Consider the following 27,281-nt stretch of genomic DNA (forward strand, 5'->3'; position numbering starts at 1 on the left):
CCTGTCTGACCAAGTATCTCTGACTCAGGGTTGATGGGGAGGTCTTCTTGGATGAATCTTACAGCAATGATATGATACATGTTTGTTATTACTTGTACATATAACACGGCGGTCAAGAGAGCAGCAACAGAGTCATGTCTGAAGTCTGTCTCGTTGTACAGAGTTTTTGGCCGGCATTTTATACAGGTCTTGAAGTACAATAAACTGATTACTCATTCTTGTACAGCACGTAAATCCATGCCTAGTCATAAACCATAATCTAAGCCATCTTTTAAAGGGCACAGATGTCTCTCGACTTTGTGAAGACTCAATGTGAGCTAGTGTGTATGTGTCCGGACATCCAGCATGAGGAGCATGTGATCACTGCGTGTACTGTGCGTGCTGTATTTTGGTTGGCTGAGTGTTTCTAACTACATGTGGCATCTGACTTTGTGGTATTTTGGGAATGTGTGCATTTGGCCAAACATGTTTTATTGGGGCCAATCTCCTCGGACCTTTTGTGGTGTAGCTGCGTATCCGTGGAATCGATCTTGGTTTTCTCTGTTTGTACGTTTGTCTTCGGGCTAGGTGTAATCCCATCTGTGGCTATCAATTGGTAGGCTTGGGAATGGGGCACAGCGCCTGTCTGACCAAGTATCTCTGACTCAGGGTTGATGGGAGGTCTTCTTGGATGAATCTTACAGCAATGATACAAGTTTGTTATTACTTGTACATAGAACACGGTGGTCATTGATATCGCATTAACTGACATTCTCAATTTCATGCATTCATTTGTCATGGCATACATCGACATCGTATTTAGAGGTATTGACATTGTTATGTGTACATATATCATAGGAGCAACCTGTGCAGGTAAGAGCGGTGAAGTGAGGTGAGTAGGGATTCGACAGACGTCGACGAGGTAAATACATTTTTAAAATTTTTTTCCCTCAGTTTTGTTTGTCAAATTCCCCCCACACCGCCCCATCACTTGTACCTGCACTGGTCACTCTGATATATCATGGTGTACATCGATATCGTATTTACCAAGATTGACATTGTGATGTGTATATATATTATGGCATATGTTGACATCGCTTTCACCGATTTAACACCTTGGTCATGGCAAGTTCCTTTAATATAGTTTCTTGCATCATTTCTATTGCAGTTAGTTGTAAAGCTTCTTTGCTCTGTTTCTGCGATTTCCTCACTACTGCCTCTGGAAAGCTAAGTTGACTTGGTGATATGCATTTTGGCATTTAACAACTATCTAGTTTGTCTTATCTTATCTTGCCTGAAGTGAGTTGAAGGGGAATCAGTCGGAACACCGCTGCCTCAGCCATGCGTATTCGACATTGCAAGCTTAACCATGCTTGACTTAACCTCGCATATGCCTTAACCACACATGTGCGCGGTTATGGCATATGTGCAATCTAATTTCTGGCTGGCTAGCAGAAGCAGTAAGAGGAAGTTTCGGAAACGTACGCGACAGAGTGAGGTTAGTGAGGATTTGTGGGGGGGGGGGTAGTTTGTAGTTTTCAGGGCTGGGGGTCGGGTAGTTTTCAGGGCTGGGGGTTCAGGAGTTTTAGAGCTCAGGGCAGGGGACCGGAAAGGGGCAGGTTTCAGACCAAGGCGGCAGTTGGGCTGGGGCAGGTGGGAAGTGGGGGTAGGTTTTTGGGGATTAGGCTGGTTTTTGGGCTCAGGGAGGGAGGCTGGGGTCTGAGTCCTTTTTAGGGGGCTGAGTATTAGGGCTCGGGTCAGGGGACAGAAAGGGGGCAATTTTCAAACCGAGAGGGCAGTTTTACTGGGGCTGGGGAGAGGCGGGGGCTAATTTTAGGGCTCAGGGAGGGGGGCTCGAGTTGGAGTAGGTTTTGGGGGCTAGGGAGTCGGGTTTTAAGGATCAGGATAGGGGGTCGGTAGTTTATAGGGCTGGGGCGGGTCGAATAGACTGCAGGAGTGCTGAAATTTAAGGCTCAGTGCAGAGGGGCAGGAGTGTGATCTTTACCACACATTTCCCTTTACCAATCATGTCTTTACCATGAAATTACTTGGTGAAAGCATGCGTGGTAAAGGTGTGCGCGGTAAAGACGCAGTAGTGGTTAAGACCGCGTGGTTGAGGCATGTGTTGTTGAGGCATGCGTTGTTCCATCATACAACCAGGTTGAAGTATATCAGAAAAGTATTCAAAAACTTATGGGAATCTCACAATATGTCCCTGTGCTATGGAGATGTAATCATTAAAATGTTCCTTCTGTTCCATAGGGAAGTGCAGTCATTTGAAAACTCAAGAAGGTATCACCATTCTTTCAGTCGTTGTTGATTCCATTTCATAGTTGATTGAGTTGAGCATCTACTTTACTGTCCGCTCTCTACGTTTATGAGCAGGCCCAGCCGCCTCATGGATGTTAATTTTAAACTGGGAGCTAAATGCAATGGGAAATAGAGTTTGTTCTATCTGGGACCATAACTATACGAATTTACTAAATGTATTCAGAAACGAGGTTGGACTCACTGATTACATTCCTAATTTAAGAGTAAGGTTTTTTTTAGTTTCTGAACAACTCACTGGAAGAGATTCTGATGGAGCAGAAATGCCCAAGTTCAAGTTTATTTATTTATGATTTTGGAACTCAAATGAGATCCACATAAAAGATTGTCAAAATAAATACAATTACATACAGTCATAGATCAAATACAGAATAAAATTGACATTTCCAACCTTTTAATATATAGCTAAGAAACTTTTGAAAAAGTTGAAAAATGTTATAACAGAACATTTCATTGGGGGGTTTATAAATGGCATCTTTAAAGGAGGTGGCAGATAAGATGCTTAATTGGAGACAAATTGGTCTCATCCACTTGTGCCTAAGCTCAAGTAGGGCCGGGCACACAAAAAGAACATGGGTAATATCCTGAGTTGAATTGTTACAAAGATTACATAAGGCTGAGGAGCCGTACCATCTAGACAAAAGAGTATTCAAAGGAAGTAGGTCCTGCCTCAATAAAAACAAGAATCGCCGTACACCATGAGGGAGGTTCCAGGTGACATATGATTGGGCTTTTCTCATTAGGCAGGAATCAATTGCCAGAGAGACGCCTTTCTTCAAGGTACGTGCTTCCCTATCCATCCTAAAGCTTAATTCCCAAGAGGCCAACTTCAAGATGGACTTCAGCTGATATGCAGATAAGGTAAAGAGAACCGATTCATCAAGTTGCAAAAGATCAACCACAGTTCTAAAGTTTTTTACAATTAGCAAATGTTCTTTAAAATTTCCTAACAACTCAGTTTTTATAAGATATCATAGGGTACCCGGATCTCCCCTGGCAAGATTAGAAACCCAGCGCACTATCCCCGCTAAGCCCTGGACCCAACTACTAAGTAGGCCGAATTCCAGTGAAAAGGCGGCTGTAGAGCACGCTGTATTCATCGTGGTTAGACTGTGCAAAATTTTGCCTTCCGTAGTATTTAAGAAGCCCCAGGTTTTTATATCAAGTATTTCCATACCATAAAGTAGTGATGCTGGAATTTTAGCACAATATACCTCTAACAAAATATCGAAGTGCCTTCTACCAGTAGCCTTATAGAGCGAAAGTAGACTTTTACCTTGGACAATTGCTTTCCGGGTGTTGTTTGCTATGTGAGCCTTTTCACTTAAATTACTTGTAATAACTTTTCCGAGGAAGACATAAGATTGTACCACTTCCAATCTTTGTCCACCTACGGACCATGGAAAGCTCGCATATTTCAACTTTTTCCTGCCCGTCATGCACATTACTTTACTTTTTGAGACATTTATCTTCAGGTGGTGTGCCTCCGCTTATTTATAGAGAGCCTGCAGACGATTATTTAGTCCTTTTGGTGTTAAATCCAGGATTAATATATCGTCTGCATTCAGCAAACAAACAATTGGGATACCCCCCAAGACCAGAGCAATTCCTTCACTTAAAGACAAAACATGAGGTAGATCAGCTATATAGAGGGAAAATTATAAGGGGGCCAATAAACAGCCTTGTTTTAACCCGTTGGCTGTAGTAATTACTTGAGAAAGTCCCCTTTCCCCACCTAACAAGACTCTGCACCAGGTATCTGAGTGCAAAGCTCTTATTAGTTCCAGGAGAGTGGACGGCATGCCTAGGTCTGATAATTTTCTCCACAGCAAAGGTCGATCTACTTTATCGAATGCTGTGGAGAAATCTATGAAGGCGCCATAGACTCTCCCTCCTCGAACCTTGACATATTTTTCTGTTATAACTTTCAATGCCGTCAAGTTGTTTAAAGTACCATGCCTTTGCCTAAACCCAGTCTGCTCAAAGGGCAAGATTTCATCCTTGGACACCCAATCGTTGATCGATTTAAGAAGGCATTTTGTAAAAAATTTGCCTATGGCATCCAAAAGGGCAATTTGGCGGTAATTTTGTGGCACATCATGGACTCCCTTCTTATGAAGGGGGACAAATATGCTCCTCCTCCAAGAGGGGAGAATGTTTTACAAGAAAAGCAGAAGATAAAAACAGGAAAAATAATTTTACTCCACAATCCGGACACATTGCGCCGAAAGAGCGCAAGCCCTTGATGGATAGTTCAATGTCCTTTTTGGATGGTGGTCCGTAAGGAGAGCTATCCACATGTGTTCTACCATTGCTGGCATATAAATTCTCAATATACCCAACCCAAGTTAGCTCTTCAATGGGAATTGGTAGAGTTCTAGATCTTGATCCACAACCCTCCCTTATTAATGACCAAAATATTCTGGCTTGACCCTTATGTGCCGCTTCCTGTAGTTTAATCCATAAGTTATCTTCATTCTCTCTTTTCAATTTAGCCTTTACCCTACTCCTCCTTCTTCTTCTTAATAGGACTATTCTATGGTATCTTTCGGGAGTATAAAGGAGATACTGCTCCCTTACCAATTTATTTATTTTGATATTAAGATACCGAAGACAGCTAGGAATTATTTTAGGATTTCCTATAGAAGGAGGTTTTTTTGCGATAGAGGTTACTACATTCAGGAAATCAGCAAAACATATTAATTCACACCCATTCCAATGAGTCAGATTCTCCACGGCAGCCTCTAGGATACTCGCCAAGCCCTCCATAGCCTTAAAATTCCAATAACATCTCCCAGCATTGGCTCCAAAACTCACCAGTTCGCTATTTATAAGCCACGAGTCCGTCAAGGGTGGTTTTAAATTTATGGTAATGGCGAGTACCTTATGGTTGCTAAGTTCTGTGTTGGAGACCGACAAATCTTTCACAAGAAAAAAATAAGAACTACCCACTGCCACGTAATCAAGAATAGATTCACTATTATTAGATTTATGTGTAAAATTTGCTGGACTATCAGAGGGAAGCCTTCCATTTATTATGATGCTATCTACCTTTAACAATTCCTCCAGTAATAATTTCCCTCTCTTATTGGTCCTAATATTACCAGGGAAAAGAGCTTGCGGTATCTGTAATGCTTCCTCCTTAAGCTTATTCCTAAACAACTCTAGACTACAATTAGAGATTTTACAATTGAAGTCCCCTAATACAATTATATGGGGAGGGAATTCAGAGTCAAGAAGATTCTTTATGAAAGAGAAAACCTTCTTTAAACCTACGTTAAAACATACATCTGGAGGAATATAAGCATTTATCAATACAATTGATTTCCGTGGATCACAGTTAACAAGATTTGACAGTGTTATTGCCTGAAACAGATTATTAGAGTCTAAGTAATGGGCAAAGTTCCAACTTATCTTATTGGAGAGTAAGCAAGCCACTCCACCCTTAGCATGGCCTCTCCTAGAGGGAATGACACTGCCATCCAACACATAATAGTCCTTTCCCGCAAAGAATTTCTCATCACACAAAGTCTCCTAGAGACAGATCACATCAGCTTCTATTGTATGCAGGTAGAGTAATTTTTCTGGACTGTTTTTTATTCCAGCCGTATTCCACAAGATTATTTTTAAGTCAGTGTTAAAGATAGGAGTAAGGTTTGGGAATAGGCGTAGATTTATTTGACAGAACACCAGGCAACCAATTCCATTTAAGACTTACTTCTACCGAATTTGGTTGGCAGGGAAGGGGATGTTTGTAGACCACATGCCGTTCATTTTTCGAAATACAAATTTTTAAATCATCAATTTTTGAGGGCCTATCTGTACTGCCTAAAGTTGCAACAGGGAGTAGAGGCATGTTTAACAGTCTTTCATTACGAGGTTCCGCAAAAAAGGGATGACATCAATCCCCTTGCTTTGTCATCCTTCAGACCATTGTAATATATGATTTACAACAAGTTTAGAATAGAATTTGACCCTTGCTATCTTCCCAACCTCAGGTTTCAAAATGGAGACTACATCTATATCGTTAGTTTGGATCAGTTTCAGACTTTCAATCTCCCGAAAACAATTGAGGAGTGAAGATCTATTTAGGGTAAGATCCGTATCAAACAGTGGAATGAAATCTAGATGGAAGGTATCTATGCTTTCCTTTTTAAAAGCAACATTTGACCATTTGGAAGCCCTTTCAATTCCAATCATGTCAGGGAAGGGCTTGGCTAAGGGATTAAGAGCTGGTAATAAGGTATTAGAGGGATTTGTCTGTTCAACAGATCTAATGCTGTTAGAGGGCCCCATTGGTTCAATAGTCATAATTACTTGGTCTGATTTAGTTTGCCCAATTAAATCTTGAGATAAATTAGGCAAATAATCTTGGGGGAGGTTTTTTCCTATGGAAGTATCTATATTATCATTAAAATTAATTTTCCTCTGTCTTTTTTTGCAAATCTACAAATTGGTTTCCTCTTTTTCTCTCCATATTTTTTATGTATTCCTATTGTAACCTTTTTTTCCTTCATTCGAAGAATCCGAAACGCCCTCTTTCTCTTCGTTTATATGGGGTTTAAATATAGGAAATAGTTCCTTGTCCAACCATGTTTCGGGGTCTGTCAGGATTTCTATTTCTTGGTCAAGTTCAGAGATGCAATTAGCTGCAGCTGCTTTTAATGTACCTACCGGGGTATTCCCCGGAGTAACAAATGGTTTCTTTCCATTGATATGTTGAGGATTCTCATCTTGTTCAATTCGAACTAAGTCTAGAGCTTGAAATACAGTCTCAGACTTATTCTCAAGCTTCTTATCTTTACTTGCTTTCGTGACTAGAGGGGATGACTCATGATGTAAACTAGATTGAATCCCCTGTTTACTATTTAATAATACCTTAAGTATTTGGGTTACAGTTTCTAACACACAATCCGAGCCACCAACAAATTTTTCTAATAATAATAGGATAGAAGATAGTAGGTGTTCTAAGGAAGTTAGAGAGTCGGAGATTGGGTTATCAAGCCTAATGAGGGGATTAGGATGAATGTCAGTAATGTTGAAAGCAGGACTCGAAGAAATATTTACCTGTGATAAGGAAAATTTAGATTTATTAGAGGGAGCACTACTATATAGTTGAAGTCCTGGGGTTGCTAATACATTTTGAGTGTTTGTTTGATCTAAAACCATATTGTGTACGTAGTTGGTATGTCTCTTGTGAAGCTCAATATCTATATCAGGTAGAGTAAAATCATTATCAGAAGTAACCATAGGAAGAGACAGGCCGGGAGGGACATTTAAACCTTCCTCTAGGAAAAATGGGGAGTTATGTACTGGCACCTCGACTGTTTTAGTAATAGCACCATGAGGAGGCACAATGTTATTTAGGCTTGAATCCCCAGAAGCATGCTTTATTTGCCTCTGCAGATTAGGGGGATCTGGAGAACCACCCACCCCAGTATTAGAAACAGACTTTTCTGAATGTACCAGAACAATAGCATCATCCTGATTGCTATATCCTTTTATTGTAGATTTACCATCATCTTTACCTTTACCATTAATATCTTCTGGCTGAAGACCCCCAATCTGAGCCTTGTCCTTTCCCCTTTCCCATAAACTACATAATTGAAATTTTCCCTTTAACTGTAAGACAGAAGTATCCTTGTTTCGTAGGGGATTTGATTTAGTCTTAGAGCAGGTCCTACCCACTAATACACGCCCAGATCTTAATTTTTTTGCAGTCATTTTAGAAAGTACAAATCACCACTAGAAGTGCTAAAACCAAAAAAAAATTAAAAACGAAACAAATTAAATAGCACAACGGCCGTACTCGAATTTGATATTCCCTTACTTCAATGCCGTCTCTGTGGCATAGAGTCTGCAGAAATGAAATATTACATACACCAAGCAAATTGATATAGTATAAAATGCACTGAAGGGGTAGACCCAGCCCAGCCTACTCCAGCCTCGGAGGGCCTCAGAGGGCCCGCCCTTTTGCCCGGGCTTAGCCCCGCACTTTAACCCGCGCGCGTCCAGCGTCGTGGGATACTGGTTCAAATATAAAGATCAGGCAGGTCAGGGCGTGTACACGGAGGGAAGAGGCTGCTGGTGTGGGATGGTGAGTTGCCTGCTGGGCCTCGCAGTCCCTCCGTGTGAAGGCACAACAGACCTTGAGTCCCGTGAACGGCTCCCGCGAAGCGGGGGCCGTGAACAGTAGCAGCAGAGCCCCTCAAATCACCACTTGTCTCCTCTCAACTCAGGAACAGCAGTAAAAGTCAATTGATCACCAAAACAGCACTCGAGGAGCGAGAGCCGAACGGGGTAGATAACCAGGCAGGCGGGGGCGTGTACACGGAGGGAAGAGGCTGCAGGTGTGGATGGTGAGTTGCCTGCTGGGCCTCGCAGTCCCTCCGTGTGAAGGCACAACAGAACTTGAGTCCCGTGAACGGCTCCCGCAAAGCGGGGGCCGTGAACAGTAGCAGCAGAGCCCCTCAAATCACCACTCGTGTCCAAGTGGTTGGTAACATTTACAAACTTTATCAGAAAAAGAACACCGAAAAATACTTACATCCAGTTACATCTAAGCTAGAGAAGGCAGTGAAAGATACTAATCAGTAACTGAGATCAATTTAAAACCTTACCAAAGTTAAATAGAACTGGAAAAAATCTATACTCGTTTACCCTAAATAATTACATTAGATTGGTGTTTTAATAAGTGCAGGATACAATAAGGTGCTGTATAAAACCATACTCTAGTTCGTTTTGCACTGATTTTTGATAGTGAGCACGCTTCACATTTCATGCACTGCACGGATTGATGAACACCAATGCATTTTCACAATTTTTTGAAAACTCACCAGATGTTCTCTTAATATTATATTTTGTGAAACCAAAAATATATCTTTTAGTAGTCTGCAAGTTGTAAAGCACAAAACTATCATTAGTATACACAATTGATGTGCACAAGCATGAGCTTGTTTTTTTAATTGAGATATTTTACTTACCCTTTCTCTTTTTACAGACATAATAGTAGAAATTAGAACAGCGTGTCTTGAGCCATTCACCATTTTCAGCACTAAATGAAATGCATTCTTGTGATGATGATCTTATGAATACTTGTTGCCGGCTACTGTCTTGTACCGAGCTTTCTTTCCAGTTTACGTAATCAACAGCAGTGTTATCCAACCACAGCCAATCACCTACAACACACGGAAAGTATGAAATTATCACACTGTTCAACAGAACTGTTCTATAACCACAGATAATTGCCAAGGCTGCAGAGAAATATATGAAATTATCACATTGATCACTGCCCAAAAAATATAACAAAGATAAATTAAATCATTTAAAGATTAATAAAACGGTACAGCAGTGACACATTTGTTAAATGCTAATAGCTCAAAAACTACTTAGCAAGTGAACTGGACACGAAACCACATTTAAGCATAATTCTACTTTCATGCCAAATTTGCCATAAATCTGTGAAGTGATTTTTGGGTAATTTTATAAATGGAAAATGTGACTTTTTTCACCACCGCCCTTTACCTTATTTCCAATGTACAGATCTGTACGATCATTGCCATTCCGAACATTTTCCAGTTTTGCTAGGGATGTACAAAATGTTGTGCAGACTTTGCGGGATGCCCGAGGTCCCTGCAAGGGACCCCATAGGAGGGCAAACCCCCATAGTAGGGCGTAGGAAACCTAGGCCAGTCCAGTGGAGGGAGGGGGACAGGGGGGGCGGGGTCACCCAAAGGAAGTCTGTCCCCCTTTGATATAGGATTTAAGGGGACCCCTCTCTCCTGGCGCCCTCTTTGCTGCTGCCCAACCTTACAGTCGGTTGTTCAGGCTGCTCCTCGCCAGCCTTAGGTCCATTAGGCCCCCAGCCCCCCTTATCAATCCTTCCCCCCCGACGTCGGACGCGAGGCCCGCGCCTTCAGCTCCCATTGAGGTAAGCGGATTATCAGGCCTCCCCCCCGGGCCCCGTCCTCGGGTAAATCCGAGTCGACAGGGCCCGTGGCTATGCCACGGGGGAGGTCAAGAGATCCGTTGTCTGAGAACGTACGGGGGGTTTTGTATGAAGGCCAGGGGGCAGAGGATGCCGCGTGGCGTCCTGGCGGGGAACTATAGTAACTGGTTTGTTAACGGTCGGCGAAGGTACGCGGGGCGTGTGGTGCGTGCTATTTGGCTAAGGGGAGTTATAGCCGTTGTTGGAAACACGCGGATCCGGGAGGCGGCGGTACACGCAGGCAGTGGCCGCGTGAACTGGGAGGTGGCGTGGGCTTGCATATGCAGCATCTGCATCGCTGCCACCCTGCGCCGGAACAAGAGCAGCGGCATAACAGCATTCTCGACCTTCCGTGAGGTTTGCAGGCGCCCGCGGCGGTGAATTTATAAAGTAGTGGGCAGCGAGGTCAGGGCGGCGGGGAGCGTCTTGTGGCTCCACCGATACCTTGAGGGGCATAAAGAGCATTGGGGCGCGTAAATCGGTAACTTGCTTACGTAATGGGTATTAGTACGACGGGTACATAATAGCAAGATCAAGATAGTGTGTACCTCCCTATTCTTTGTTTAGTAAGCGTTAATATGCCGCTTCGCTCGGGTAGTGGGCAGCGAAGTCAGGGTGGCGGGGAGCGTCTTGTGGCTCCACCGATACCTTGAGGGGCATAAAGAGCATTGGGGCGCGTAAATCGGTAACTTGCTTGCGTAATGGGTATTAGTACGACGGGTACATAATAGCAAGATCAAGATAGTGTGTACCTCCCTATTCTTTGCTTAGTAAGCGCTAATATGCCGCTTCGCTCGGGAGCACAGTGTCGCTTCCGGCCAATTAAGAGGGCGTGCCAGTCCAGTCGTAGGCAGAGTCTAGCTTCCGGCGGGTGAACTTGCAATTCCCGGACAGGGTAAAGCGCGGTTCCGGTGTAAAAGCATTTCCGGGGGGGGGGGGGGGGGGGGGGGTTTACGAGTTCCCGTCTAGGCCGGCAAGCGGTGTAAAAGCATTTCCGGGGGGGGGGGTTACGAGTTTCGGTCTAGGCCGGCAAGCGTTTCCGGCAAGGCCGCTTTACGGACGGCACACCTCGCTGACACCCCTACCGCCGGGCCTAACAGTGTTCATGGCAAGGCCGCTTGCCGAGGTTAATAGTTCCGGTCTAGGAATGGCAAACGTTTTCGGCAATGCCGCTTTGCAGACGGCACACCTCGCCAGACACCACTACCGCCGTGCCTCACAGCTCTTTACAGACGGCACACCTCGCCTAGCATCCCTACCGCTGGGCCGCACCCGACCTTAAGGTTAGATTGCATTTACGGTAGAACCCTGTAAGCCACGTGAATGTCTGCAAGCCCTGCGTGACACCTCTTTCACCATGTCACTCTCACCTGGCCCCCCGCCCGGCTCTGGTCGCCCCTGGGCGGCGCGGCGCCCTGCACAAAAGACAAGTGTTCCGCTCTCTACACCACGGTCGAACAGGCTCACGCCCACTCTTATTCCGAGCCCCGCTAGGGAAGAGGCTTTACGGTATAGAAGCTAGCTCCCTACACGCGCCCCCGATGGTTTTATATTGGCCCATGCTTTGCTCTGGTTTGGTATGCTTGTTCCTTGCCCTGTCACCCGGTTCACACTCCTGACACGGGAACTCGTTGATATATAAAGATCTCATATTTTGGGGGTTTGCATACCTCGGCAGCCTCTGTCTGGCTGTCGGAGGGGTGCATTGTCAGATGCGTGCCTCTTTCGTGTGTTGCGCTGACAAGTGTTACGCAATCAGGCTCTGGGAATGGTAATGAGAAGTGAACGCCCGTTCCCTCAAAGACAACAATTATCAGAAGCGCGGGCAGACCACGCTGTAATGAACTCGCTTACGTAATACTGGCAGCAAGTACCCAGCATCCAACAGAAGTGTTAATGCGCAAGTTAGGCGCATTAGTTTAAATAACGTGTTCTCCTTTGAAGCAGATTAGCAAGAGATTCGGAGTTAGGCAGGGTGGCTCTTGATAAGTTTGACAAATACTCTGCCCCCATTATTACAAGGCTGCAAGGTGCACAAATGCAATTTTAACATGTAATGTTCCATTACGGTAAACGAACTATGGTAACTTGAGTCACTCCAGTTGAAGTAGTCTGGCTGCATAGTTGAGTCGCATGGCTGCATGTTAATCCGTGTTCCTCAATTTTAGGCAATAAGGATTGCGAACTAAAGCGAACTAAAGCAGCGAGAGCACAGTGCCACCCCTGCAATTAGAAGGTAAGAAGGGGGAAAGTGGGGGTGCCGGAAGGAAGGGTCCGTGAATGCTGCCCGGGGACCGGTGTTTATGGTCTGGTCTCCCGGGGTCATCGGACAGGGACATTGGATAGGGCCAAGCGACCGGGGGACCGGTGTTTATGGTCTGGTCTCCAGGGGCTGAGGTGTAGCAAGGCCGTTGGGGAGGGCTATACTTAAACGATGTTTATTCAATTAATGCAGGAGCGTGGCACACAACGACGTCGGCGCATCTTTTGTGGAATAGCGAGGCCCTCCTTTTAATCAGTCAGTGCGTTAAAGTAAATATGGGAAGGATCACGAGATAAATTAATAAGATAAGGCTCAAGTCTAGGGATTCATGTGAAATTCGCCTGGTGGTCATTTCAATTTTTCTTGCAGGGATTGGCCCACCGAAATGTCAGAAATGAGAACAACTGGCACAAGAGCAGGGGCGGTCACAGACGCTCAAGCAGCACACGCGGCGATTTTCCTACAACTAGTGGAGACAAACGGTGTAGCATGGGCTACCAATTTGCTCAAGGGCAACACGGCGAACGAATGTGTGAACAATGACATTATAGCACTGGATGATGAGGACACAGTAGTACAAGTCACGCTAGAGCGTCTAAAAGAGTAAGGGTGCCGACGAACAAAGACTTTCCGCCTCCGTCTAAAAAGAAGGGCAATGTTAAAACCACGGTCGCAGTAGTACATGACGTTCCCAGCACGTCCAACCTGTCGGCAGTAGTTCAGGAGTTTCCTGGTCCATCAAACTTGCCTCCTGTCGGGCAACCAACAGTGGAATATGCCACTATAAGCGATCTGGGTAAGATCATGTCCACATTGGAAGTTTTTATGAGGGAGATGAGGGAGAGTGTGACGCCTGGCGCTAATGGTGGGGTAGGACCATCAAACGTGTGGGGAAACGGCGCTGCTATCCCTGGCGCATCCGGGGCAGCAGGGGGAGGACCGGAGGGCACTGACCTGTCCAACCTGCCACCTGGCTCTCCTGCGCCCGTGCCAACACTACCTACATTAACCCCTGCACCTCACCTGACGCCGGTCACTCCAGCACTGCCAGCACCTCTGGCACCACAGCCACCGAACCCTGCGCCCCCCCCCCCCCTTGGCGGTCCCAGTGCCTCCTTCTAATACAGCGATTCCTGCTCCCACAGTACCAGTTACTTCTCCAACGCTGCCTTGCGAGGAGGAAGAAGTGGTGCTTGACGCCCCTTTACTGTCAGGCCGTTCCTCATTGTCCTGGGAGGTCCCGCTGGCAGCTAAGGAATTAATATGGAAACGAGAATTTATAGATATTTTTTCGTTGCTCATGTTAGGACAGCAAGGTGCCGATGTCCGCAAGGCAGGGCTAAAGGAGGACGAAAAGAAGGTTAGGTTCCAGCCCTGGCCGGAAAAGAACATTGACACATGGCTAGAGGCCTTTGCTATACTGTCCACTGTTATCATGGAGAAGTTTGCCGATCAAGGACCAGCTTTAGTTCAATACGGGAGACTCATCCATAAGGAAGCAAAAAAGTGGGGAGGCGTTGGTTGGTTAGAATATGATAGGGAGCTCAGGAAGAAAATGTCTAGGTCTCCCAAGATGTGCTGGGATCACAAAGAGGTACAGCTGTGGATGGACCATATGGGGTCTAGGGCTCTCCAAGGCAAAGCTACAAGCAGCAGTACAGGGCAGGATATGCCGGTGGCGTCTAATGATAAAGGCAGTACTACGACCCAGGCGGAAGAAAGGATGCCGCCCTTTCGAGGGGGCCAGAGGGGGAGAGGCCAGAAGAGGGGAGGTGGCAGGCCATCCCCAGGGTCTTGCAGATTGTTTAACGCCGGTCACTGCCATTGGGGGAGATCCTGTAGATTCACGCATACATGCAGCAATTGTGGAGGGCAGCACCAAGCAGGAACGTGTAGGACGAGCAAAGGACAAAAGCAAGGTGGTTATCACGGGGGGAGGGGCGGGTCCTGGCAGAATAAGTAACCCGCTTACAGTCCCCCACACCCCCCCCGCCCTGATCCCCCCCTTTGCTCCCCGCTGCCCAACACGCCCCCCCAAGCATGTACTACCCAAGCATTGCCACCAAACCCGCAAGAATTAGGTGCAGTAAAAGGACCCTCACTGATACGGTTGGAACGACTGGTTGCACTGCTGAACAAATATCCCAACAGGCTGGATGGGAGATTGCTACTGGGGGGGGGTTTCCTGAAGGTTTTGTTATACCATACATAGGGGTTCCTGCAGCGCGAGATGCAGACAATTTGAAATTGGCTAGGGACAATCCTGAGGTGGTAAGAGCCAAAGTGACTAAGGAATTAGAGTTGGGGAGGGTGGCTGGCCCATTTTCAAGACCACCACTAGACAACTTCGTGGTATCCCCACTGGGGATAGTACCCAAAAAAGAACCCGGGGCGTTCAGGCTGATACACCACTTGTCCTACCCCAAAGGAGAGTCAGTCAATCACAACCTCGAGGAAGGGGTGTGCTCTGTCTCGTATTGTTCATTTGATGTGGCCATGGACCTCGTACGTGGAGCTGGCAAAGGGGCCTGGCTGGCAAAAGCTGATATCGAGTCTGCTTTTCGCCTCCTGCCAGTGAATCCTGGCAGCCAAAACTTACTGGGTTTCAGGCTGGACAATGAATATTACTACGACAGATGCATGCCTATGGGTTGCTCTATCTCCTGCGCATTCTTCGAAGCTTTTAGCACCTTCTTGCAATGGGTACTTCAAGACATGGAAGGGGTTGAGAACGTGACCCATTATCTGGATGACTTCCTTTTTGTAGGCAGAGCAGAAACAGCAGATTGTGCAGAGGCGCTGGCAAAATTTTAAAAAATGACAAAGTATCTGGGAGTGCCACTAGCTCCGGGGAAGACTGTGGGTCCAGCGCAGGCTTTAGTTTTCTTAGGCATAGAAATAGACACGGTAGCGGGTGAGGCTAGGCTCCCAGCAGACAAGGTCACCGAGTTTGCAGCCCAGATCAAACAGGTGCTAGGGCAAGATAAGATGTCATTGGACGACATACAGAGCCTTCATGGGAGACTGAGCTTCGCCACAAAAGTGATTCCAGTGGGTAGGGCTTTTGCACGCAGGTTGGCCAGGACAGCAGCAAAAATAAAGCGCAGGCACCATCAAGTGAGGTTGAGTTTTGGGGTCAAAGAAGATCTTAAGTTGTAGGGGGGGTTCCTCGAGCAGTTTAATGGCTCTGTGATATGGAGGGAACCCTGGACCAGCAGCCAGGAGCTGACGTTGTTTACAGACGCATCGGGCAGGGAGGGCTTTGGGGCAATCTTTGATAGAGACTGGTGCGCAGCGGAGTGGCCCAATGAATGGAGGAAGAAAAAGATCACCAACAACATAACTGTCTTAGAGCTCTTCCCAATCGTGGTGGCTTTCCACCTTTGGCCTGCATTACTGTCTGCAAAACGAGTTGTGCTATGGTCTGACAACATGGCGGTAGTCCAGGCCATCAACACCCAGTCGGCCTCTTGTGCACTTGTTTTATGCTTGCTCAGAGAACTTGTTAAAGCATGTTTATACAATAATGTGGAATGCAGGGCTAGGCACATCCTGGGAGTCCAAAACACGGCTGCTGACGCACTTTCACGTTTCCATTGGCAGCGGTTCCGAGAGGCTTGGCCGAGGGCGAGGGAAGAGATGACGCCTTTCCCGGCTCAGCTTTGGCATCTGCTGCGGTGGTGCAGCGCATCAGGGAACTAGGCGAGTTGTCTCTGGCACCTCGGACTATGAGGAGATACCAGACGTGTGTAAAAACATTCTGCGAAGTCATGGGCCCATGGGAGCGGGAGGCCTCGAGACAAGTGGAGAAGGTGCAGGCATTCATGGTCTGGGCGAAGGATGAGGGGAAGAGCCACTCATGGATGGCCGGGCACTTGTCGGCCATCGGGCACCATGCCCGACTGTTAGGTCAGAAGGACCCAACGACGTTGTTTCCAACAAGGGCAACACTCAAAGGCAGGGCAAGAGTGATGCCCAAAATAGCAGATCAAAGGGCCCCCATAGACTACGAGACTTTAAAAAACATGATAGACGCCCTGCCTACGGTCACACATTCCGTCTATGAGGCAGCACTCTTTGCAGTGACTTTTAGCTTGGCATTTTTCGGAGCTATTTAGGATAGGCGAACTGGTAGCTCGGTCTAAAAAAGAAGTCAACTCCAGGGCCCTGTTGATGAAGGACGTTCGTTTGACAGCCGATTCAGCAGAGATCCTCTTGCAATCTTCCAAGACAGATCAGACAGGCAAGGGTAGGAATATATCATTACAGCGGCTGGGCAACAACAAATACTGCCCAGTGGCTCAGCTCACCGCTTTTCTGTCCTGCCACCCACATACAGAAGGGTTCCTACTTATACACTCTGATGGCTCCCCAGTCACAAAGTACCAGGTAGATCATGTGATGCAGGGGTGCCTATTTCTGGCAGGATACACTGCAAAAGGGGCCAAGTTTAGCTCCCATTCCTTCAGGATAGGTGCGGCCACCACTGCATTTAGGGTAGGTCTCCCAGCCGAAGCAATTAAAAAAGTAGGTCGGTAGGAATCCAACTGCTATAGAAGATATGTTAGGCCAATGAGTGTTATACGCCCTGTGACATACTGTTGATGACGTGTAAATATTGAGAATAATGTGTAAGACGTTTCTGGAATAATACGATGTGTGTTTCTAATTCCTGTGCCACTCGGTGGTGTTTGTTATGCAGTGATTTTACGTGTGTCAATAAACTTTAATCTTACAACAATACTGGTTTCATTGCAGGGACAGAGGTATGGGTGATGGGGCACTCTTATGTCACAAGACTGGCGAGATGGGTGGAGGCCAACACCTGGAAACACAGCTTTATCAACACCAATATATCTTGGTTGGGCTTCCCTGGGATGCATTGGACAGCACTGATAGGGACGCTGCGTAGATTATTGAAGGAGAACAGGCGCAGGCCAGACATTCTGGTAGTGCACTTAGGGGGTAACGACCTGGTGGCATTAGGTAAGAGGCAATTGTTAGACGCAATGAGGAAAGATTTGAGCATCCTGAGCGGTGAATTGGGGCAGTGCTACATATATTGGTCAGAGATATCCCCTAGACCGATTTGGCATGGGGCATTATCGCAGGAAGCATTAGAAGTCGCTCGCAGGCGCGTAAACGCAGCAATGCGCAAATTCAGCGAACAGAGAGGGGTAGGTTTCATCAGGCATGGCCTGCTGCACGCTAAATCCATTGGCTGCTGGGAATCTGATGGGGTACACTTGTCCAAAGTAGGCATGGCAATTTTCCTATTAGATCTAGGGGAGGCGCTAGAAATAGCCGGATGCAGATAAGAGAGAACTAAGGGCTAGGTAGTGGGGGCTCTGGGCGCAGCGGGCACCACGCCCAGGGCTGTGGAAAATACAAGGCGATCCCCATACAGGACAGGCGCAGGAACAGGACCTGAAGTCATACATAAAGCCAAGGGGCCCTTCTTCGGGACTTGGTTTCGACGGCACCCCGTTAGTCCTTAGGGCGGTTGTAAGCCTGAGCAACCGGGGGTTTGCCAATAACGCCCCGCCTGGATGGGCAAGGTGTGAGTTGACTCTCCCTTGTCCGGAGGGCGGGGCGGGTGGACGATAGGTCCGCCGGTGGGAGGTTTTCTCCCAAGTTCCACACCGGGCTATGGTCGCTGGTGTCCGCTTCTTTGGCTCAACTTCAGGCGCCCTGCAACAAGGGGTTGCGGGGCACAGGGGGTCGCCTGTCAGTTAACCCGTTCTGTTATTTGTATCACAAATAAACCTGCAACTTCTTCATCCCAACATGCTTGTCTGTGTATCATTGGGGTGGGGAGGGTTGTGGGACGAGGTGTACCGATGCAACTACTATGTGGGATGCCCGAGGTCCCTGCAAGGGACCCCATAGGAGCGCAAACCCCCGTAGTAGGGCGTAGGAAACCTAGGCCAGTCCAGTGGAGGGAGGGGGACAGGGGGGGCGGGGTCACCCAAAGGAAGTCCGTACCCCTTTGAGATAGGATTTAAGGGGACCCCTCCCTCCTGGCGCCCTCTTTGCTGCTGCCCAACCTTACAGTCGGTCGTTCAGGCTGCTCCTCGCCAGCCTTAGGTCCATTAGGCCCCCAGCCCCACTTATCAATCCTTCCCCCCCCGACGTTGGACGTGACGCCCGCGCCTTCAGCTCCCCTCCCTACCGCTCACCCGCTGAAAGGGGGGAAGTGGGGAGGGGGGAATTTTAATGATGTATCTTGTGTTTTCTAGGTTGCAGGAGGAGTTACAAGGCGATCCCCATACAGGACAGGCGCAGGAACAGGACCTGAAGCCCCAGTGCGAAACGCACCGTGCTGGGTCATACATAAAGCCAAGGGGCCCTTCTTGGGGACTTGGTTTCAACGGCACCCTGTTAGTCCTTAGGGCGGTTGTAAGCCTGAGCAACCGGGGGTTTGCCAATAACGCCCAGCCTGGATGGGCAAGGTGTGAGTTGACTCTCCCTTGTCCGGAGGGCGGGGCGGGTGGACGATAGGTCCGCCGGTGGGAGGTTTTCTCCCAAGTTCCACACCGGGCTATGGCTGCTGGTGTCCGCTTCTTTGGCTCAACTTCAGGCGCCCTGCAACAAGGGGTTGCGGGGCACAGGGGTTCGCCTGTCAGTTAACCCGTTCTGTTATTTGTATCACAAATAAACCTGCAACTTCTTCATCCCAACATGCATGTCTGTGTATCATTGGGGGGGGAGGGTTGTTGGACGAGGTGTACCGATGCAACTACTATTCAAATGGCATCACAGTTCTAAGCAACAACAAACTATATTTTCCAACAAGTGTGAGGCTGAATTATAACTACAGAGCCATTATTAGAGCTCCTTAATATAGATGCATAGAATATAGATGTAGATAAATAAATTAAATAGCTCATTGCGAAATTAGTACTTGAAATACAGAGAATAAATATGACATTTTTATTCAATAAAAACATAAAGATGTACAAAACTAATTTGCAGTGTTCAATGATCTTATGACAACACTTGTAAATGGTGCAATTTTGGTAACCACATTTGAAATGTTTATCCATTGTTACAAGTGACCATGACATTAAACAAGGTGTGAATACTATGGGTTGGTATTACTTGTGTAATTCAGTGTACTGTAATCACATGGAATTATCTAGTAACATTACAAGATTTCGCAGAATTCTGCAAAAAGCATTATGCTGAATTTAGCACAATTTTTACAAAGAAAAAATGCCCCTCTCATTCAATATGCAACAGAACATGAATAGCAGGGCGAGCAGTTGCTCAGGCTCACTAAATATTCTCTTGGGTTAGGATTTTCCTCAAATTTACTCCTGCATTTAGCACCAGTTTCTTAGCACAAAATGCTCTCTTGCCTCCTAAATAAATGCAAGTCTGCATTTTGCGCTAAGAAACTAGTGCTAAGTGCTACAGAACATGAATAGCAGTGTGAAATGTGCCCTCACTGTAGGGGTTTTCACCCAAATTACTCTTAAATACGTGAGGGAGTATGATTGCATTACTATTGGTAATTCCGCATAAAAGAGTGAAGGGGAATTACCAGAATTACTCTGATTACTTCGGCGTAATTGAAATTGCTCCCAGACCAGTGCTAAGGAAACTATACAGAGCAGCTCATATGATAAATACTTGGGGCCTCATTTATGAGGCCGTGCGTCACTTTTATGCAGCTGGTGCGTCACTTTTTGTGACGCACCAGTGGTGTCAAAAATGCGCCTTGCTGCGCCATATTTATCCTTTTAGGTAGATGCGTCATTTTGTAAACCCCTGCGCCACATTTTGCCTGCGCCAGGTATAATGTATGCAAGGGGGGTGTACTGACGCAAGAGGAGAAGTGTGGCTCAGGGGTTAGAGGCGGCAGACCCGGAAGCTGAGATCAGTCCTGGACCAGGGTTCAATTCCCCGCCTCAGCGGGTCTTGGGCTCAAAAATTCCACAGACTCGATAATTCTCGTTCCGGTGCCTACTTGACTCACAGGTTCACACTCTGCGACTCTGGGCAATAGCTTGCTTAATCTCCACTACGGCCCCTCGCGGCGGGATGCCTGGCTTTCACCTTGTGGATACCTTGCTGGGGTTATCTCACAGGGGAATACCAGGACGGGTTCCCAAGGCAAGCGCCTTGATGCCTTTGGGTGATACGTGCGCTATATAAATTGCAATACATTTCCATTTACATTTACAGAGGGTCGTAGAAGTGACGCAGTGAAATCTATGAGATTTCACTGCGCCACTTGTAGGACACAAATGAGTCAATTTCTTACGCCTGCCTCACATCAGGCATAAGACTGACGCAGGCCCTTTCAAATGGAGCTTGGCAAATGTGAAATAATACATTGCTGGAGTTGCGTCACTTTCTGACACACTCCAGCAATGCGTCACTTTTGCGCCATACAGATACGTCAGAAATACTGACGTATCTGTAACTCCTTGCGCAATGATGCATCATACTGTAAATATGACGCATCATTGGTGTTGCAAGGAGGGCACAGTGAAAAGTGACGCATCGCTCTTTTCACGCAGCGATGCGTCACTTTTCATAAATGAGGCCCTAGGGAATTTACTAATAGTTGACAGTTTTGCAGATTGTTCTTGTTGCATGAAGGTTTACGTTTTTAGTAGAAGTGTTGATGTGTCTTCTATAATTTAGTTTTCAAACATAAAAAATAAATCATATGTTGCACTTTCATAGGCATTTTTTTTAGTTTATTTTGAAACGTTTTCTCTCATTGTTGTTTCTGGAACCCTTATGTTTGTGGAACTATTCAGTGTTTATGAATGTTAGTGACTGACAGAGAAGGTACAATTTCAGTAATAGCTGAGGTGAGATCTATTGTGCCCTGTAAGTATTTCTGCTATGCCTAAAATAAAAAATAAAAACACCGGGGAAACACATATTTGGGCTCGCCAGTCAAGTCAAGTCAAGAAATACTTTCGCCAGTCATAAAGGTAAACCAAATAGAAATGTCATATTTTCTGAAATAGCGTGAATTTGCTTTGTTTCTCTACTCTTCTAGAATCGATATTTGTGCTGAATTAACACGTACTTTCAAATTGTCTGCTCAATGACAGTTTGGAATACTCACTTGCCTGTGCTGCATCTGTTTCACAAAGAAAACACAAGGAGATGATGGACGGAGCACTGAAACTTTTCAGACACTCACCCCCAGTTACAGATCTAGGTTGAATCCATCACCCTTCTTTAGCTCACTTCGCCACCCCAGTTCAGACCCAGCCATATGCAAATCAGTCTTGACCCTGTGCCTCATGGGAACAGTCCAGCCTGAACTGACAAGCCAGCATCACTGGCAGAGATTAAATTCATTTTTGAAAACAAAAACATAGTTATATTGTATCCTTATAACTTGGCATACCACGGTGAGAAATATCTGGATCTACCGTGCTCATTTTATGAGAATTTTCTTTCAATGTTCCTGAAATTAAAGTGAGCACAATCAGAATATATATAGCGTGATGTACCTAGAATAATATCTGTCACTCTCCCAGATTTAGTGAACAGACAGAAACAGTCTGTGGGCTATGGGGCTGGGTTGCATGAGCGTGAGTTTAGGGCCGGCAGAGTCCGCAGGTGATCTCCAAAAAGGTGAACAAGGTGACAGCATTTTCTCACCATATCTGCTGCTGACCATCACCCCACAGAGGGCTTGTGTGCCCTTGCCTACAAACAGTGTTGGATTGGTAACCCGGGCATTCGGGCAATGCCCGAGGGGCTGGTGTCCGAGTTCTGTTGTGGGCTGCTTTTTTTAGCAGTCTGGGGGGGCTATTTGGGCGCTGTCTCTGTTTTGATACAGTCAGCGGCCCAGTGGGTGTCTGAGTGGCCTTTCTAGAGGCAGATGGGCGCTCATTACCTCCGTTTAGCAGAAGTATCACTCCCTGTGTCTCTCGGGCCGGCCCATTAATTTCTGCACATACTGAGCGGGGGCAGAGGGCGGCCTCACTTGTTTCACCATTGTAAACTAACCCGTGCATTTTTTTACACCCCACCCCCCCCCTAAAGTTTTTTTATAAGATTACACCAAAGCAGTGATATGAGGAATGTTTATGCAAATGTGGGCCGATTTTTTTTTCGCGTGCCGGGGCCGATTTTCGTTCCCAATCCAATCCTGCCTACAAATGAGGAAAGCCAAATTGCCTGAACGGCTCGGGCTTGCTTTGCCTTTGCATCCTCTGTAGGGCTACGATCAGGATGTGGAGACAGGCGGCAGGCATCTTGGGACCCAGTTGTCGTGCTGTGGGCCCCAGGCCCAAATGCTAACATTATTTGATGCAGACAAGTGAACTCGCCTAGAGCACGCACACGCACACCCCGGCCCTTTTATTAGCAGGGTCACGTCACTTGTGACGCCTGTGGTGGATGGGTGTGGGGTGCATGTATGTCCACTCCCCCAAGGGAGTGGCTAACCAAATCAGTGTCTGCTGAGACACTAGAACGTGTCCAGCAGGACTCCACACCAATGAGGGATGAACAGCTGTGTGTACAGGGATGAGCATACTCTCAATGGGCGGTCCTCTTGGACTGGGTTAGGAAATATCTACTAATATACAGAAAGGGCATTTACCTGATTGAGCGCACTTACATACCCCGTGACAGAAACCATTGTAGCAATCTTACGCTAACAACCTTCATCATTGCTTCCCAACTCTTCGTCAGTGCGGAATGTCACTTCCTGTTGTTGAATTCATGTTTCTGTGTCTTCATACTAATTAATCTCCTTTACTTTCTGCCCTGGTGCTTTATCTTTTTCTTCTGTCATTACTATTGTAAACTGTTTTCTTTTGAGACGAATCTCAAGTTCCGTGGGAGATTTGTTCATTTCCACTTTTATTGTGTACCTTGTTGTTACTCTTTCGTTAGGGTTTCCCCACCCTTTCATGGTGAGAGGCGTGTATTCCACTCTCCTCATGCCAAGTGCGAGGCTTTGCATTCCCTCCCCACCCTGTAGGGGTGCATACATTTGCATTTCATCCCCACCCTGTCTTGGTGCAAGAATTGAACTCACTATTTTCTCATTTTGGCGATCCATTTGAGATGTATTCTGTTTAAGCATCAGGGCTATATATATGATGGTATTCCATCTTTGTTATTTTCTGCAATGTTAAGGGACTTTCAGAGCTAAAGCATATGTAAGAATGAATCAATGGGGGGTGGTTGAAAGAACTCAGTGCGATCCTTATCGTACTATCCCTCCCTCTGTCAATTAAGATTAGGCCCCCCTGTAATCTGCTGCCCTAGGGCTTGCTCTACACCACACCTGTTTTTTTTCCCCATCAGAGTCTATTCGTCATCCATCACCTTAATGGCCTGCATCTTCTGATCTCTGGGTTTACTATGACTGATAACAGTGCTGGAGTGGCTTGGACATTGGAGGCTTTAAGGATGGGTCTCAGCTGTTTCCTGATGACTGCAAAGTCCCTACCAATGTTAGATATACTTTATTTATTCTTCCAGAGAATGGTGTCTGTGCAAGAATTAACCTTCCAACCAAAAGAAGAAATTTTCTAATAACAAGTAGGTATTAGATAAAGATACTACATTATGAATGTGGATTGTAAGCCTATTGACTACCAGTCTCCGTTCCAGTAAAAAAACATCTCAAGCTTTTGGGCAAAAGCATTTTGAGCCCTACCCAGTCCAAAGTTTACATCGATGAAGCCCTCAAATGTGACAGTCTTTGGAATGGTATGTTTAGACCTTTCAATTCACTCTTGTCTCTGACACCTGCTGTCTTTCTCGTATGCTTTAAGGCAACTAAGACAGAGGCAGTGGCATAACGAAACTTGAGGGGGCTCCCCTGCAAAGTAGCTGGAGGGGGCCCCACATTCTCGGTGCCGGTCAAGAGCTGTCAAGCCAACGAGACACCATACTGCCCATGAAACACATAAAAATGTGCCTCCCTATGTCTTTAGTCGACCCTCTCTGAAAACCAGGACATGTGCTAAAAGTGTCGAAATCTGACGGCGACAGCTGGTGAAAAAAACGGACTGCCCTGGTGAATCCAGGCCCGAGCCCCTCCAGAGGTTGGTGGCTTGTGCTCTGCTCTAGTAGTCAGTGCTAGCTTCGAGGCAGGGGCTCCTAGTGAGGCACTGCAGCAGAGGCAGGAGCCAATGAAAAGTACCAAGAGGAAGGATGCAGGCATGAACTATCACTTAGAAGTCGCCAGGGATCGCACCTGCAACACCTTACGACCCATGGCACTCCCCCCCGACCCATGGCACTACCCTTGCGACCCATGGCACTACCCTCGTGACCCATGGCACTCCTCTTGCGGCCAATGGCAGGTAGATCAAAATTAAGAGCAGAAGGCTCTAAGTGCTGCGTTCGACACAGTCAACCATGTCACGCTTTTACAACGCCTGGCGGACATGGGTGTGTCGGGCGCAGCCTTAGAATGGCTGACATCCTTCCTGGCTGACCGCTTCTTTCAGGTCTTCGAGGGCGAGGTGACATCCCCTAAACACCCTCTCAGATGTGGGGTTCCTCAGGGCTCCTCCCTGAGCCCCACTCTGTTTAATAACTACATGGAGCCCCTAGACAGGATAGTCCATCCCTTTGGTGTGCGTATTGTCACCTACGCAGACGATACCCAACTGGTGGTCTCCTTAGACCACCAGGAGGGATCGTCCAGCACCTTAGGCTCCTGTCTGGAGGCGGTTTCCAGATGGATGCAATCCTCATGTTTAAAACTCAACGGGGAGAAGACAGACGTCATCTTGCTGGGCAATTCCTCTCCCTCGGGTTTTGCATCCTCCTGGCCTCCATGTTTAGGCCCACCCCCCACGCCCAAACCTCAAATAAAAAGCCTAGGGATTTGGCTTGATACCGACCTGAACTTTTCGGTACAAGCTACGAAGACTGCGGCTACCTGTTTTGGGTTGATGAGGATGCTACGGAGGGTGCTCCCTCTGCTCCCATTTCAGGCAAGGAGGATCCTGATCCAGGCCCTTATACTATCTCGCCTGGATTATGGGAATGTCCTCTATATGGGAGCTCCTGCCTATACCATCCACAGGCTCCAAGTCGCCCAAAACAGTGCAGCCCGTCTACTTTACAACCTTCCCCGTTGGCAGTCAGCGAGGAATGCTTTGAGGGAACTTCACTGGCTTCCTATAGCTGGAAGAATACAATTTAAGGCCATGTGTATTTTACACAAGGCCTTTCATCGCACCGGCCCTGCAATTCTTCAGTCCCTGGTCACTCCCTATGCTCCATCTCGTTCTCTTCGGTCCAGCTCTTCTCAGTTGGCTACTCCCATCAGAGTCAAGAAGGCTCGATGGGGTGGCCGCTCCTTCTCACACACTGCGGCAAGGCTATGGAACACCCTCCCTCTGCCTCTGCGGGAAACTTTAAACCATCTCTCCTTTAGGAAAACTTTAAAAACACACTTGTATACCACATTCTGTTGACCTGCCCTGAGCCCTTGCTAATTGAATTTCTGTCACTAGCGCTACGAGGCCTCCGGGTAGATAGCGCTATACAAGTACTGCTTCATTCATTCATTCATTCATTCATTCAAGGCAAACAGGATGCCGATAAGAACTGTTTACTTACAGAAACGTCTTGTGTCAGCCGCTTTCTGTTTTGTGAAATAAATATATTCATCCTGGCAATGTACGCTCTGAAAAACTTTCCTCGGTTGTATTGATTGCAAAGATTAATACGATATACAATCCTTAAAATGTAAAGCCTTATTTCTCTATTCTGGCCAGATAGATAGATTCCAAATGACAATGCTTTGTAAAAGGAATAGATGGCCCTGAATAGGGTGACCCTGTTGACATGGCCTATCTGGTAAACTTACTATACATTAATGCCAGTCTAAAGGCCTGATGAAGAGGAGATTGTATATCTGATAGATATTGAGAACAGAGCCAAACTTTGCAATTATAAAAACTTAAAAAATATATATCATGCGACACCCCACCAAGTCAGCTATGCCAGGTTAGTCAAACTCCAGACACTTCTGACCTTCGAGCAAATACCATGTTGCATTTTTGGAGATGTTATTCCTTTCCCTAAACAGAGTCGGTACAATCTAGTGCAGTTACAAAATTAATTAGGAATATAATCAAAACGGCACAATATATCAGAGCTAGTGAAGAAATACATCAAACACCCTTCTGTGTATTAAGAGAGCCTAAATAACTAAAAGCAGACCGGCTGTGTGCTTGCGTTTTACAAAAAAAAAGACTACCAGCCTGATTCATGATCGGGCCGTTTTGCGAGGCTCAAATAGCGAATCATAAGGAATCGCTATTTGAGACTCGCAAAACGGTAATCATGTAGGAATCGCAATATTAATTGCGATTCCCACTGATTCCTTATATGCGATTAGCTAATTGCTAATCGCAAATAAGGAATAACTCCCCATGCATTCCTATGGGCCAAAAGGCCCATAGGAATGCATGGGGAGTATTCCTTATTTGCGATTAGCAATTTGCTACTCGCAAATAAGATAGCGATTTAAAGGGTGCCAGGGGTGTCCAAAGGACACCCTGTAGCACCCCTTAAATGCAAATTGAAACAGGTGTTGCGCACACACATGTCCAAAGGACATGTGTGTGTGCAACATGCAACTTAGAAAAATGCTTTTAAAAGCATTTTTCTAAGTTTTTGCTATTTACCGAAAGGTCTGACCTCTCGGTAAATAGCGGCCCAAAATTGCATTTTCGCAATTTTCAAATGCTTCATGAATTGCAT

General features: G+C 46.5%; 1 protein-coding gene across 1 annotated transcript in view; it reads right to left on the reverse strand.

Annotated features, from left to right (window-relative positions):
• LOC147688870 (macrophage mannose receptor 1-like) overlaps positions 1-27,281 on the reverse strand; it is a 758,166-nt gene that overhangs the window by 13,179 nt on the left and 717,706 nt on the right. Inside the window, exon 28 of the mRNA XM_086941771.1 lies at positions 9,291-9,485. Within this exon, the coding sequence (XP_086797897.1) occupies positions 9,291-9,485 (195 nt within the window). The remainder of the gene's footprint in view (positions 1-9,290; positions 9,486-27,281) is intronic.

Source organism: Lissotriton vulgaris, chromosome 10 (genome assembly GCF_964263255.1).
Source record: "Lissotriton vulgaris chromosome 10, aLisVul1.2, whole genome shotgun sequence".
NCBI lineage: Eukaryota > Metazoa > Chordata > Amphibia > Caudata > Salamandridae > Lissotriton > Lissotriton vulgaris.